Below are 15,746 nucleotides of genomic sequence, written 5' to 3' on the forward strand. Positions count from 1 at the left end.
GTACCACAGACTGGGTAGCTTAAACATCAGAAATTTAAGTGCCACAAGCTAGAAGTCCACGATCAAGGTGTCAGCAGGGCCATTTCCCCTTCTGAAGGTACTAGGGCAGGACCTGTTGCAAGACCTCTCTCCTAGCTGTTGGTACATCCTTGGCTTCTGGCAGCGTAACTCCTATCTTCCCAGGGCATTCTTCCTGTGTGCACCTCTCAAATTTCCCCTTTTTATAAGGACCCAATCATATTAGATCAGCGGCCCACCCTACTGCAGTAAGACTTCATCTCAACCAATCATATCTGTAATGACCCTGTTTCCAAAGAAGGTCACATTCTGAGGTACTGGGGATTAAGACTTCAACATATGAATTTGGGGAGGATATAATTCAACCTATAACAGACACGAAATGGTCACATACGGGCAACTTATACACACACCTATAGTACAGTATTTAAGTGTAGCCTCCCTGCAGAGATGAGCTTAGTAGACGAGAGTCCATCACGATACCTTCAGTTCTGTTGAATGTACCATTGCGTACAGGTCATAATAGAGCTGACATTTGCGGAGCATTGACTATCTCGAAGCTCTTGCTAGCATCCATACATTAGTTTATGCATTATTTCCATTCCATTGACTCTCCTTGACTTTCTCTGGCTACTGAGCATTACATCTCACTAGGTGGCTCAGAATTTCTCTAAAGCTCAACTTAGGTCATCTAATAGTTATTTTCCATCAAATAAACGATTGAAATGTCATACATATGATAGCATCTCATAAAACTAACCCTAGGTCATAAGAGAATGGCCACATAGGTATCCTGTCAATGGTACAGTTCTGGTGTGGTGTCTGCAGGCAGTGTTGAAAGTCTAAGATTGAAGTGGTCAAGTGTGTGTGTGTGTGTGTGTGTATTCTCTCACTACTTACATATTAAATATGTATTCTCTCTCTGTATGCGCACACATGTATATGTAGAGAGAGAGAAAGAGATGGATATAGACATATAATCTCTTTATATACATATATGGAGAGGAAGGGGTCACCATAAAGTTACTTTGTCCCATATGGCTCACGGGCCCAGCCGCTCCGCAGCATGCGGGATCCTCCCGGACCGGGCACGAACCCGCGCCCCCTGCACCGGCAGGCGGACTCTCAACCGCTGCGCCACCAGGGAAGCCCCCGAAGCTAATCTTTTTAATGTTAGTGTTTATGCTACCTTGCTTTTTGTTCAGATATCCGAAAAGCACATAATTTTCCTTAAATACATTAAATTTGCATATTGTAAGCTATTCTATTTTTTCCATTAAGAAAGGATTTTTTTTCCTGTTGAGCACTTTGGTCATTTTCATTTTTTCTCTGTTAATATTGAAACTGCAAGGAATTCATGCCCAAGCCTTGTTCACTTGGGATGCAGGCTTACAGATAAGCCTTATAGTAGAAGGTGTCATTTTAAGCCTCTTTCCATGTAACATACTAACAAAAAGAAGGCTTTGCTAAGAAAATGTCATTTGTTAATAACTTAGTATATGTATTATAACTGTATCAGTGCTTACCTGGGTTCTGTATATTGTAGATAGTATAAGGGTACGTGTTTAAGGATTTTTATCATCCGTTCCCTAGAATATATTCTTCTTGGAAAGGGGATTATTTTCATTAAGCCACACCATTGAAGGGGATTTTTAGATTTCCCAGTGTCATAATCTTTTTGAGGCTTAAAAAAAGTCTTTTTTTTCTTTCATCTTATCTACATAGTGGCCTCTCTTTGGCACCTCTGTGAACTACCCTTTCCTGCCTTTTCCATTTTTTTTTTGTTCTCGATAAGGAAAACTCTTTTCTTAATGGACTGTTGCTTTGCATACATCAGGGATTTCAGCTGTTAGATTGTGTGAAAAATGAAGCAGGAGACATCAGATGGTGTGATGACTAGAACTGTTAACACAGTAAATACCAGGAAGGCTGGAAGTGTGAGCTAAAGCAGCTGGGGGGTGGGGGGCTGGGTGGAAAAGATGAGAGACACAGCTGGGAGAACCAGCAAGAAAAAATGGCCAGAAAACATGCGGGAGCTTAGCAAGAGAAGTGCAGCCCGAGGGAAAGAAGAATGCAAGAGAAGGAAGTGTCATAAGTTATGTTTTCCAATACTGCACAGTATACCTTAGCCCATATACATTGTCCTTAGCTACTCCTTTCATTGCTGTACCATTATGCATATTTAGTATGTAGTTTTCTTGGACGATTACTGTCGAAGGCTGAATATTGAAATTTTAATGGAAGTATATGTCTTTGCTTTGAGGTTGATCTCTGTTATACTGACAATTTATGAAACCCATCATAGAATTCAGAAGGATTAATAACAAATAGCATATACTTGTTTAGAGATATATTTGATTTTTTTTAACCAGAGGGTATCACATTGCTAACATTTAACATTTGGACAAATAGGGGGTGTGTATAGTGAGCTCGATTAATAACTGGTCTGGTAAGTATATCCAGAGGGAACTGATTAATAAATCGCTTTCTTCCTGGAAAAGGTTTCTGGTATTTGAACCTAATCCTATTCTAGTCAACATGAGGACTCATTTGGGTAAAACACGATAAGTGCGTGGCCGCAAACTGGGAGAGGTGGCTAGTGTAATAACAAGTGAAGGAAACAGAATTCGATAACAACTTGACGTTTAATGCAATGACCCACATCTAAGACGCAGACATGGAACAGGGATGACAAGAGCACCTCAGCACCGCCACCAATTAAATTGCAAAAAGGCAATAAAGAGAGATGTGGCTTAGCAGCATCGTAGATGAAACAAATTTAGATTTTGTGTGAGTCAAGTAAAAGATTCATAGATGCCCACAGTATAATGTAGCTGGTGAGAAAAGCTTCGGTGATCGTAGGCTTTCTAAATAAAAGTGTAGCATCTGAACTGACTCAAGGACGAGCTCCTCTTCCCAGATGCAGTGTTACTTCATCTGGAGAACTGCCTTCGAGCTTAGTCATTTAGAAGAGAACACCAGCAAATGAAAGTGTCAGCCCCCAGCATGTCTCCTCCTACCTTCCCTGTTTCCTCCCCGACTTGGTCCTCTTGCATGCACTGTCTCGCCCTCCCCACATCTGAATTCAGTTCTCACTAAAGCAGGAAATACTAAGATGTTTAATCCTTAAACCCGCAGTGCTGCAGGGCATACCACTCGTCATGTTCTCTCTGTGCCTCGCCCATAATCATCTTGCTCCATGCTTGTCTGAGTGTGTTTGTTGAATTTTGATCTCCCATGCTGAGAATGGTATTGCCCTGAGACTCACTCCTTGACCTTCCAAGTTTCAGCTCTTTGTCTTCCTGTGTATTACGTGTCTGGGACTCAGTGTCTACTTTGGGTACCACGGTCTATCTCGGTCTCGCCAGGAGGTCTTCTAGAGAAGTGTGCCTCTTACCCAGGAATCCTGCCCCGTGGCCAGATTCTGTAGCTGTGACTGGACCTCCAGGACAGTAGTGGACCACCTTCCTGACTTGCCCAGCTTTTTACTCCCTGCTGATAGCTCTGCCCTCCCTGAGGATTCCCCTACCAACCATCACCAAAACCCAGATAAGGACTATTTGCTAAATCAGATCAAGGTTGCCTTGTCCATTGGATGTTGTGTTTGGTCCCTAGATTGGGCTTTGGAGCTGGATTGGGCTCTCAGCATGCTCTGCTCTCATGAGCAGGCCTGGCCAGGACTCAGCTCCCTTCTCCATATAGCCTTTGTGCTCTTCTGAGTCATAGTAGGTGGTACTCAAAACTATACTCTTTGAAATGGAGAAGGGGACACTAAAAGGCAGCAGAAGAGGGACCTCTTTAAACACATATCTTCAGGTATTTCAAAGGTTGCCATATAGGGAAAGTACTGGACTTGTTCTGCCTAGCCCTGGATATCAGAACCAGGACGCCAACTAAGGTTGCAGCCACTAAGCCTTCCTTACTGCTAGCTCAAACCTAGCAGTGCTTCCAAGAGGTAGAAGGGGATTCCTTCTGGAAGCCTTTCCTTATGGGAGGGAATCTGGCATAGGCTGGAATAGCAGGTCTAAGTTTCGTTTATTGGTTTATTTCCACTACAGCGTGGATAAGGATAGTATTTACTTGGCTGGCATTTGCACGCATGATACATTGCCATGGTAATATGTCTACCACGAGCGACATGCAATCCTACTCCTTTCTCTGTCTTCAGGGACTGCAACTGAGAGTGGCTTTACTGTAGCAATATCCTCGAGTCTGCTCTGATTTTTTAAAAGTTACTCAATCAGCGAATAAATATTGAGTGATTATTATATCTTAGGCACTGTGATTCATTCATCGCTCAGTACTTTTAACTGCTACATTTAGCCAAGTATTTTTGACATTGCACTCATGAACTGGATGTTACAGACACTGTAGAAAGGGTTCAAGTATCAAGTGATGTTGATTTATAGCTAACCTTTAAACTTCTTTTAAATTTAAGAATTACTCATTGAGCTCCTTGAGTCTAGTCTCCTACTGAGTAGATGTCTAGCCTCTCAAACATGAATTTGGATTCATGTTTCTTAAGTCTGTGCTACCAGATCCCAGTATTTATCTACACAGATAGCAGGGAGGTTTGCTGTCAATGTCATCACTACTTCCTTAGGAGGGACTGTAGGGCATAGTTTTGAAGAAATGCTCCTCCCCCTAAACTTCCCCTCAGCAATGGCAGCTGGGGCTTGGGCCCATGCCATCTGTCAGGTGCATAGTCTCAGTGGCCCAGAAATAGAATTCTATTTCAGATCCTCTGAGAGGCTTTAGCCAGAACAAGCCTTCAGGTTAGTAGGCAAGAAGCATCATGAATTACTGGAGTTTGTTTGTTGGAGCCTCTTATGAATGACATCATCCATGTTAAGAAGCTGGTAAGAGTCCTCGTGAGAACTGTCAGTGAAATGGGTATAGAAGAAGTAAGATTGGCCTTCTACTGACTTAGTGTATGCAGGGTAGGGGGCCAGTCGTATTTGATTAGATACCTGGTTTCAGAAGTCCAAACTTCCATTCAGTGGGAAAAGAAATCAGCATTGAAAGCATAGGATTGCTATTTGATTGGATCAATCATTGTTTGCAGTAATTAACTGCTGTCCACACTCAGAGATAGCCATGAGGATGAGAGAGGACCTGAAGGAATATTGGTCCATGCAGAATTACACTCAGGTTGTCTCAGTCAGACTATGATAGTTTTCAGTGGAGCCAGGAGACTCTTCCTCAGTACAGCGACTCCAGTGATTCCAGCTACAATTATACTTGGGGTTGCCATACTTATTTCAGATTGATCTAGAAAACGACTGACATTGTAATGTGTAATGTCCACATTCCTTAGAATATTGTTTTGGTAACACCTTTATCGGGATATAATTCACATCCTACTTAAAGTGTGCAATTTAATGGTTTTTAGTATATTCACAGAGCTGTGCAGCTATCACCACAATCAATTTTAGAACATTCGAGTTACCTCAAAGAGGAACCACACAACTCTTAGCTATCATCCGCATGACGATCCTTCCCCAGCCCTAAGCAACCTATATATTTGCCCATTTTGGACATTTCATGTAAATGGAATCAGATAATATGTGGGGTTTTTTTGTGACTGACATTCCACATAGCATGTTTTCAAAGTTCGGCTGTGTTTTAGCATGTGTCGGTACTTCATTTCATTTTATGGTCAAACAATATTCTTTCATATGGATATACTATATTGTGTTTATTCATTCACCAGTTTATGGACATTGCTACTGTTTCCATTCTGGAGCTATTATGCATAATGCTGCTATGAACACCCACATACAAGTTTTGTGTGGACTTAACGTTTTCATTTCTCTTGGTATATACCTAGGAGTGGAATTACTGGGTAAAATCACTCGATGTTTCACTTTTTGAGGAACAACCAGGCTGTTTTCAAAGTGGCTGTACCATTTTACATCCCCATCAGCCAGGTATGAGTGTTCTGATTTCTCCACATCCTCGCCAACACTTGCTACTATCTTAGATCTGTCAATTATAGTCATCCTAGTGGGTATGAAGTGATATCTCATTGTGGTTTTGATTTGCATTTCCTTGATGAGGCATCTTTTCATGTGCTTATTGGGCAAAATGTCTATTCAAATCTTTTGCCTGTTTTTGGTTGCGTTGTCTTTCCATTATTGAGTTATAAGAGTTCTTTGCATATTCTAGATAAAAGTTCTGTATCAGATATGATTTACACCTATATTTTTTCATTCCTTGGGTTGTCTTTTCACCTTCTTGATAGTATCCTTTAAAACATAAAAATGTTTTTAATTGTGATGAAACTTATATTACCTATTTTTCTTTTGTTACTTGTGCTTTTGAAAGTATTACATCTAAAACACCAGTGCCAAATCTGAACTTATGAAGATTTACCCCTATGTCTTCTTCTAAGAGTTTTGTAGTTTTAGTTCTTAAATTTAGGCATTTGATTCATTTTTGAGTTAACTTTTTTATACAGTCTGAGCTGAGGATCCAACTCCATTCTTTGACTATCAGTTGCCCCATAATCTTTTGCTGAAAAGACTATTCTTTCCCCATTGAATAGTCTTGGCACCTTTGTCAAAAAATCAATTGGCCATAGATATATGGGTTTATTTTTGGGTGCTGAGTTCTGTTCCACTGATCTAGATGTCTACCCTATGCCGGTACCACACTGTCTTGACTACCTTGTTTCCTTGGAATAAAAACATAACTCGTGAAATTCATGTTCTGAAAATGCAAAATTATGCACCACTTTTATGTTATTAAATTAGCTGTCAAATAATATGTTCAGTTTTAAAATCAGACTCTTTACTCCTGTCTAGTAATACAGATAGTATGTGCAAACATTATTTCCCATACATATTAATAAGATTTGGCATTTTAAGAAAAATGTTTATTATTTTCATTTTATTTTTTTACTGTAGCAATTTGCTTTAGATAATAAATCTTTCTCACATCTCTAACGAATTCAAGAGAGTTCTCTGGGATTGACAGTGATAACACGGGGAAGTGGAGAGGTTTGGAATCCACATCTAAATATATCTGTACGGCAGGAGTTCAGGAGGAGGTTTGATTTGAAATCTAATGAAAGACAGAAAGATGGCTTGAGAAGGGCTCTTGTCTGTCAAGCCCTTCACCCAGAGAAGCCCTGCTCTCTTAGTTTGCATGACTGACAAAGACTTGGAGTCGAGTTGGAGAAAGACTGCCCGTGACTATGTGTCTTGTTCTAATCTTTTTAGACTTATTTTTTAAAAAGAAAATAATAATGTCGCTGAATGCAGTGGCAAACAAAAGGTGGCCATGTCTCACTTGGTAACTGTCAGGGAAACAATTGATGTACCTAAAGATAATATAAATAATCTGCTGATTCTGCTATGGAAGAAAGCAACACTCAGTCTAAGAGATCATATGTGGTCCTAATAAAAGAACATCACTAGATGCAAATCTAGAAGACTGGTGTTCTATTCAGTTTTTTATATTGTAAATCAGGAATTAATATCTCAGTCTGTAAAATACTGCGTGGTTCTGAATCTTAGACAACATCCAGGATATTCTCCTTGTAGATTCATTTATTTATTCATTTCATCCTTCTGCCCTTCTCCCTTTGTCACTGTACTTTTCATGGTATCTTATGTACAAGAGAGGTTCAGTACAGGAGATGTAGATTAGAGGAAGGGAAGAGAATTGGAGAGGAGAGGGGGATGGAGAAAAGGCAGGGCACCAGACACAGAGCAGAAAAACAGATGGGAGATCAACTGAAGTCATTCCTGTGGTCTCCTCTATTCCCGCACACCTTCCCCATTTCCACAGTGGAACGGATGAAGGAACCACTCAGGATTAGATCGGTGTGCCATTCGGGCCACACTGTTCACGCTGCATCAACGATACTGTTGTTCGTAAGACATTTTCACAATTAAATCACGGCTTACCTTACCTCGAAGCATACTCTTTTCAGATAAATCACTTGTTTTATTCTCAAATTCAGACAACAGTTATTTGAATTTCAGTATCACTACAATAACACATAGGTTTCTTTGTCATAAAACTAGGAAAAATAGGGAAAGAGCAAGTAAATTGATGTGTATTTGATTAGACATTGACTTGGCTGCTATTTCGGAGAAATTTTTTTATTCATCCACTACTATGTGTAGTTTTTCCTCTACTTTGTAGTTTGCTTTGTTCAGTGTTTGGCATAAATGTGCCAGCATTTTTACAGTGAACTGGACCAGTATCTGTCACAGTCTCTATCCATCTGTCTTTTTTTTTTTCCCTAACTTTTTTTCTCTTTGGTTATAGGCCAAGAAGGAAGGGAGAACATTCACCACCACAGCGTTTCAAAGGGAATACATTGCCAGCATTTTGAATACTTATTTGGACAAACCTTTCTTCAAGGTAAATATTACCATTGTACCAGTGATCATTAGAATTTGCAGATTGCAGCGGTAGTGCACAAAGGCTTAATTGTTTAGTCTGGTACAAACCTAGAGTGATAGGAGAGAAAGAAGGAGAGGGAGCTGGAGGGAAGAAAATAGCGCTGTTGGGATATCCTGCAGTCTCTTCTAAATGTGTTACCAGGAGAATGCCGTCAGAATCTGGGAGCCCACTGAGCTGGGCTCAAAATGTGTGGGAAAAAGGGGAGAAAGGGGAATCTGTATTTTTTTCTTCGTGTCAGTGTCTCTCAGATATTCATGAAAACAAAAGGCAGTGTGGTCTGATTGTAAAAATAGCATTTCTTCTTTTATGAGGAAAGAGTTGAGTAATTCCTTTTAGGGGTTAAAATAAGATATATGTTGTATTCACATCACAAGGGGGGAAAAACCTGAATCACAGTATTTTACACCAACTGAGACTTACGAATATGGGAGAGTTTAAAAGAAATCTGTGTTCTTCTTTTATGAAAATACCTACTAAGTAAATCTTTCATCGGCTGGTGGTAAATGCTTCATGAATGATGTCCTTTTTTGGAACATTATATTCGCGATGCCTCTTTTGGGGGGAGGGGAAGGGGTGTGTGTGTGTGTGTGTGTGTGTGTGTGTGTGTATGAGACAGAGAGACAGAGACAGAGAATAAATATGAGACAGAGACACCAGAGAGAAATCTGTCAGCATCATACTGTATGTTTCAGAGAAGTAACTCCAGGCATTTTCTTTATGAATCATGAGCTTGGCGAGAATAAAGATCTTCACAGAAGCAGCTGAATTCCTAGTCAGCTCCATCACTCATGAATTAGCTGTCAATATTTTAACACAAATTGCTGTGTCATTTTTATGAAGTTCCCCTGTTGCTGCTCAGTCTGTAGCTAAAAGCTGTTTTCACCAGGCCCTGAAATTATAGTGGATGAACTGCCTCCTTCCTTCGAGAAAAATATTTGTGTGCACTCACACACAGAAATGCAAAAATCTACCATCCAATTTCAAAGAAAATAAACTTGTCAACTTTCTCTGTTTAGCAGTTGATATAGAGTTGACAGTACTTGGTCCTGAGCTGGCCAGAATGTAGTTCCAGATTGGCAGGGGGAGAAGAATGTTCTCCTCCCCAGTCTTCATCCTGCCTGTTCTCTTCTGAAGGGGTTGGTTCGGGAAAGTGGAGGCGGTACATTAGAGGAGAATTTTGTGATACTATTCATTTTCTGTTCTGACAGAGAAGACATTGTTTATTCACTGGAATAGGCTTGGCAGGAATCTGTGCTGTGCATACAGAATGGAAACATCGCAGAGCAGTGGGGAATCTCAAAATCCTAAGCAGTGGATCAGCTTAGAGCTTTTTTAAAAAATATATTCTAATAGCCTCCGTGACTGTAGATGCAAGTCATAATTTGGGGAGATCGTTTTCCTTGAAGTAATTGTTTGCTTCACTATTGCATTATGCATGTCTCACATGGAAAAAGTCCTTAAGAGAGCAGCCTGCCTATCGCAATACTGTAGGAGCAAAAATTAAAATCATGAAAGGTGAGAAATACGTTCTAAACGCACTAGACCTGCTTTGAGATTGCTCCCTACATATAAGCATTCAGGTGTCGGTATCAACGAAAAATAACCCGTGCATGTCATCAGATGATTCACAGAAACAAGTGGGAGCTGCCTGAGATAAGAGAAAAAAAGACACATTAAAAGATGTGCCTTGGGGTAAGAAGTGCCCCGCCAGAGACAGTGTGAGAGGACGCCATGCTCAGAATGTTCCAGAACTTTAAAGGCAACAACTGTAAAAGCCAAGGTTCAAAGCAGTGTGCAAACCCTGCAGTGGCCTGGGGTTTGTGCTTCTTAAAAGCTCTGCGTTTATGCCACTCCGCCACTTCCCTGAGCACAGCGCCAGGTGTCTGGGACTCGGGGGTGTGTGTGTGTGTGTGTGTGTGTGTGTGTGTGTGTGTGTGTGCGCATTTGTGTTTCTCCCCAGAGCAGATAAAGGTGTTGCCAGGCTGCAGGCTGCCATGTTCACAGACACAGCACGTGAGCTGATGCAGGGGAGCCCTGAGAGCAAGCGTGCCCAGCCACCCCAAGCCAAGTTCACCAGCCCCTGTCCTTATGCTCAGAGAGAGACGTGTCATATTCCCCAATCTTGGCTGGTATTTGTAAGATCTCCCTGCATCTCTTTTTTTTTTTTTTTTTAACATCTTTATTGGGGTATCCTGCATCTCTTTTTACAAGAACTATATGATATAAATTCTGACATTTCTAAAATTACAGTTATGATGACATCAGTATACGGTCAGCTATTAGATGATAGCAAACCAGTCTCAGCTTTTTATGTAACTTATATAAGGATTAGTCTTACACACCTAATGAAGATCTTTTATTCTACAACTTAGGACATTATTCATGTACATTACCTGCTTTGTTTTTTCTTTGCAAGAAATGTACATTTCCTTAAGACATATTTGACAATCTTTATAAATATATATTTATTAACCTTTTAAAAAAATATAAAATATATTTATATGATGCTATTTTCAAGTAAATACCAATGACATCAAGAAAAATTAATCAAGATTTACCAAACTATTTCCCTCTATTGTCTTTTGAGCACATTTATTTTGTCTGTTTTAAAGCTAGTTTTATTTTATTATTTTTAACAGCTGAGGTAAGGACTATGAAGGGAGGTGAGGCAGAGGCAGGACCAGCCCCTACTGCTCCTGCCAGGGGCTCCTGGGAGGCGCTGCCCGTGAAGCAGGACAGGAGAGCCCTGAGAGACGCAGTTTGCAGGGCAATTGCTGGCCCACCTGTGATTCTGGCAGCCCTGCCTCTCGTTCTGCCTCCATATTCCCGTTCTGCTGGAATCTCTGGTAACTGTGCACGAGGTCTGATCATTAGTGTGTGCAAGTAACAGCCAGGCTCTCCATCACAGGCTACCCCAGCCCACCAGAAAGTCAGCATGTGCACCTCTGGAAGCAGCACTGCCAAGCCTGGCCTCATTTGTATCCTCGTAATTAGTCAGGCCTGGCTGTCTCAAAACGAGGAGTGCGACGGTCTTGTTTTCACCAATGTTGTGTGTCATCTTTGTCTATTATGAAAGGAGACATATACCAATAGAGGGAAATTGGAGTAAACACAATGATACTGTCCTATTTAACCAACACATATTGCATGTACGGTGAGGCAAGCACTGGTCTCGGCACTTGGCAAATATTAAATCATTTAATCCGCCAGACTGCTCTACTACTACTATTATGATTATTCCCATGTTACTGAAAAGGAAGCTGAAGCTCAGAGAGGGTGAGTAACTTGTCCAAAGTCCCACAGGCGGTGAGGGCACAGGACACAGCAGCAGTGCCACCTGTGCCGGAGTCTTGGCCTCGCCCTCAAGGTGGCTACTGTGCCACAGCAGATCTTGCTGACCTGTCACATCCCTTTGGGGTCTATAAACACACCTGCCAGTCTGCAGAGGTACACACGATGTGTGACATTGCTGGGTTTGGAACTGTACACCCTCTGTCTCTTGGTGTTTATGTCAGTGGAAGAAGGATTTGTAACCACTGTCCTTCCAGAATTCAAAGTGGGTACGGATTAATGCTGCATGGGAAACCCAGGCTTCCAGGCCCCGGCCCCCGGGGCTGTCAGGTGAGCTGTACTGCACAGCATCACTTGGGACAAAGGCCAAGGGTGGTTGCCATCCCTCTTCTTCTGCACTTTTTCACTAGGTCCTGTACCTTGACGGATGGTGGCTCTGAGGGCAACAGTGTTGCTGGACTTGACAACATTGAGAGAAGCCACTATTCAGGCTGGTGTGTCAATGACTTGGACGTTTGACCGTTCCTCTCTGTCAACTGCCATGGGGAGTTAGATAGCAGCCTTGCCTTGCCTTAATCCTGACCTTCCCAAAGCGTGTTCTGAGGTGTGTTAAGGGGTGCAGCTCTCCACGGTGCACCTAGAAAAGAAAAGAAAGAAAAGTTTTTATTTATGATCAGATATATTTGACAGATGTGGTTTAAACAAAAATTGATCTACTTACTGCGGGTTTCTCAGAATTTTCTTCTGTCCCTCCAAAGCAAGATGTAGAAGGCAGAATTTCCTAAATTTCTTATTCTCTCAGGTAGGGAGAAACGTCTAGCGACATCCCTTGGGTGGAGGAGAGACAAGAAAACCCAGTGTCACAGGAGGTAATCGGGTATTAAGGAAAGACCAATATGCTACATTTGGGATTCCTAAATTCTAGCCCACCTTTAAATATGGAGGATAGAATGGGGTTATCTCTAAGTTCTTTTCATCTTTATCAGCTGGGAACTTTGTTTATATTCTCCAAAAGGGCTTTCCAGAGTTAGACACAATATACAGCACATCAAGACAGAGTAAGTTTTAAAAAGGTAGGGGTAAAATGAGGCACAAGGAATAGAAGGTAGGAAAGGTGGGGGAAGGAGGGAGATTAGTGTGCACAGTGAATTCTGTAGAAGCCTTCATGGTTGATCTGAAAGAACGGAACATTGTTCTGTGTTTCCTAATGAACAGTTTTTAAAGAACTATGATCACAGATTCATGATTAACAGGGTCCTAAGCGAGGAACAAACAGATTTTCGCCAGAGAAACAATTATTCCCAGTTTTAAGATCAAAATTTTCCCATGGTTTTTTAAATCTGTGGCCTTTTGGTCTTTTAGGTAGAAATTTTGTCTCTGTCACAGGCTGGTACCAAAGAGATTTGGAACCTCCATAGACGTGCTTCAGAGGTAGCTGTGGGTACCTTGCCTCATTTATTTATTTATTTATTTATTTTTCGGTACGCGGGCCTCTCACTGTTGTGGCCTCTCCCTTTGCGGAGCACAGGCTCCGGACGCGCAGGCTCAGTGGCCATGGCTCACGGGCCTAGCTGCTCCGTGGCATGCGGGATCTTCCTAGACCGGGGCACGAACCTGTGTCCCCTGCATCGGCAGGTGGACTCTCAACCACTGCGCCACCAGGGAAGCCCTCGCCTCATTTATTAAACATTACACTTTGCAGAGACCAGCTCTCCTTTGGTGTACATGGGTATGTCTGGGTTCTGACTCCCTGGACTCTGGAGTCTTTTCCAGAACCCAGAGAGCTGTGTGATGGAAGCCCAAGGTTTGAGGGATCGCACTTCTGGGATGGACACATTTGTGTGATCTTTGTATGTGGTCATCACATTCACTCTGTATTTCCAGGATCCTCATCTGTCTTCCTCATCTGTCTCTAACTTTTTACCATTTGTCATAGCCTGGATCAGGGTTTCCCAGTAGCCACTTGACAAAATCACTGGGAGTCAAAGTGTCCCAGGGGTTTCACATTGTCCAGGGTGGTAAAGGTTCAAATCCAAGTTCTATTTTTAAAGTATTCGTAAATATCACAGACAGAAACCAAACTTATGGTTGCCAAAGGTGAAAGCGGAAGGGGGGAATAAGTTAGGAGACTGGGATTAACATATATACACTAGTATATATAAAATAGATAACCAACAAGGACCACCTGTATGGCACAGGGAACTATAATCAGTATCTTGTAATAACCTATAATGAGAAAGAATCTGAAAAAAGAAAATATATGTATATATTTAGTACATGTATAACTAAATCACTTTGATGTACACCTGAAACTGACACAACACTGTAAATCAACTATATTTCAATAAAAGTTAAAATTTAAAAAAGAAAAAAAGAAAGTATTAGTAAAAGTGATTACATAAATATTTTTAAAGAACATAATACTGTTTGAGGACCTCTTAAGAGTATACAAAGCCATCAGTGACGGTCAGATGAGCAAACATGCTTATGATTCATGTGAACACTGCAGGCTCCCATGGAGGTTTTAGTTTTAATTAGTCATAGATTGTTACCTTATACATATCATGGATAGCTGATTTGTGAGACAATAAGCTTAAGAAGCATTGATATGATGTTATAAGCTGCAGTCATCTGGTCAAAATTCTTATATACTTTTCATAGTGTTGGTCATGTTTCATTTCCTAAACTGGGTAGTGGTTACATGGGTGTTTATTGAATTATACTTTCTGTAAATCTTAAGTATCTTAATATATTTGGTAGGTTTTATATTAGCCTATTAGGATATCTGTCTGGTATAAAATTCAATGTTAAAAAAAGAAAAGTAGTGACAATTATATACAATTTGGCTTTTTATTTATCAGAAATAAACGTCATTCATACCCTTAATATATGTGTCCTCACACTCCTCCTGATAAGCTACCAAAACAGTCAAATCAAATCAAATATATATTAATTGCAGAGAAATGCTTATAAACTGCAACCTAAAACTTTTTGCCTTATTGTTTTATAAGTAAACACAAAATTATCATAGCTTGATTATTTTTGTTCAAAATGTATGATACCCAGACATATATTAATGGAAACAATTATTTTCTATTTTGATATCAGAATATATTCAATATAGTTTAAAACTTATATATTTGGTTCCCAACTCAATCATACACCCGTGTGCCTTTTCAAAAATTTGTCTGCAAGTCATGTATTTTATGAGGTAATGAAGGTAAAGTTAATTAAATAGCACATCACTTATTAAATAGGAAAAAGTCAAAATAGGATTATTAAAATTTATATTTAAATAACTATGATATTATAATCTTTAATAATAACTTACCTAAAATCAAGTAATTTGGGACTTTCCTGGCAGTCCACTGGTTAAGTCTTCCAATGCAGGGGTGTGGGTTCAATCCCTGGTGGGAGAGCTAAGATCCCACATGCCTCGCTGCCAAAAAACCAAAACATAAAACAGAAGCAATATTGTAACAAATTCAAGAAAGACTTTACAAAACGTGTAAAGTTTTGTAAAAACTTTTTTGTAAAAAACTTCAAAAAAAATCTTTTAATTTTACTTAAGTCACTTCTTTCTTATATACCATAAAATGTTTAAATAACTAAAATATCTCCCATAGAGGTTTGCAAAAGTGTCACTATGCAAGTCAAAACAGGTGAAAAAGCCTTTAATGAAGCCAGGAAAAGAGGTTGCAATAATTATTTGTAGTCAGTTTAAAGAGATTCTAGCCATTCTCCAGTAAACGACTGGTAATATGAGATCTAGTGATTTGCAGAAGGAAGATGAAAATCCAGTGGTATCGTCAGTTGATTAGAAGAAAATGTGAATCCACTCTTGGCCGCCTGCCTTGCTCCATCCACATCAAATGAGCATCTCCTGTAGTTTCCTGTCGCATCTCTCAGTGAAAAGCAGCAATTATGGGCTTCCCTGGTGGCGCAGTGGTTGAGAGTCCGCCTGCCGATGCAGGGGACACGGGTTCGTGCCCCGGTCCGGGAGGATCTCACATACCGCG

The 15,746-nt window shown here is 40.5% G+C and overlaps 1 protein-coding gene across 5 annotated transcripts in view; it reads left to right on the forward strand.

The window, feature by feature from the left end:
• Positions 1-15,746, forward strand: part of PAG1 (phosphoprotein membrane anchor with glycosphingolipid microdomains 1) — a 142,792-nt gene that overhangs the window by 71,961 nt on the left and 55,085 nt on the right. For 4 of the 5 annotated variants that reach the window (XM_079902151.1, XM_079902149.1, XM_079902150.1 and 1 more), the window contains 2 exons: positions 5,849-5,948; positions 8,299-8,394. In XM_079902151.1, coding sequence (XP_079758277.1) covers positions 5,877-5,948; positions 8,299-8,394 — 168 coding nt within the window. In that variant the 5' untranslated portion in view covers positions 5,849-5,876. The remainder of the gene's footprint in view (positions 1-5,848; positions 5,949-8,298; positions 8,395-15,746) is intronic. The other variant, XM_079902153.1, reaches the window with a different exon arrangement.

This window comes from Stenella coeruleoalba, assembly GCF_951394435.1.
Source record: "Stenella coeruleoalba genome assembly, chromosome: 17".
Taxonomy (NCBI): Eukaryota; Metazoa; Chordata; class Mammalia; order Artiodactyla; family Delphinidae; genus Stenella; species Stenella coeruleoalba.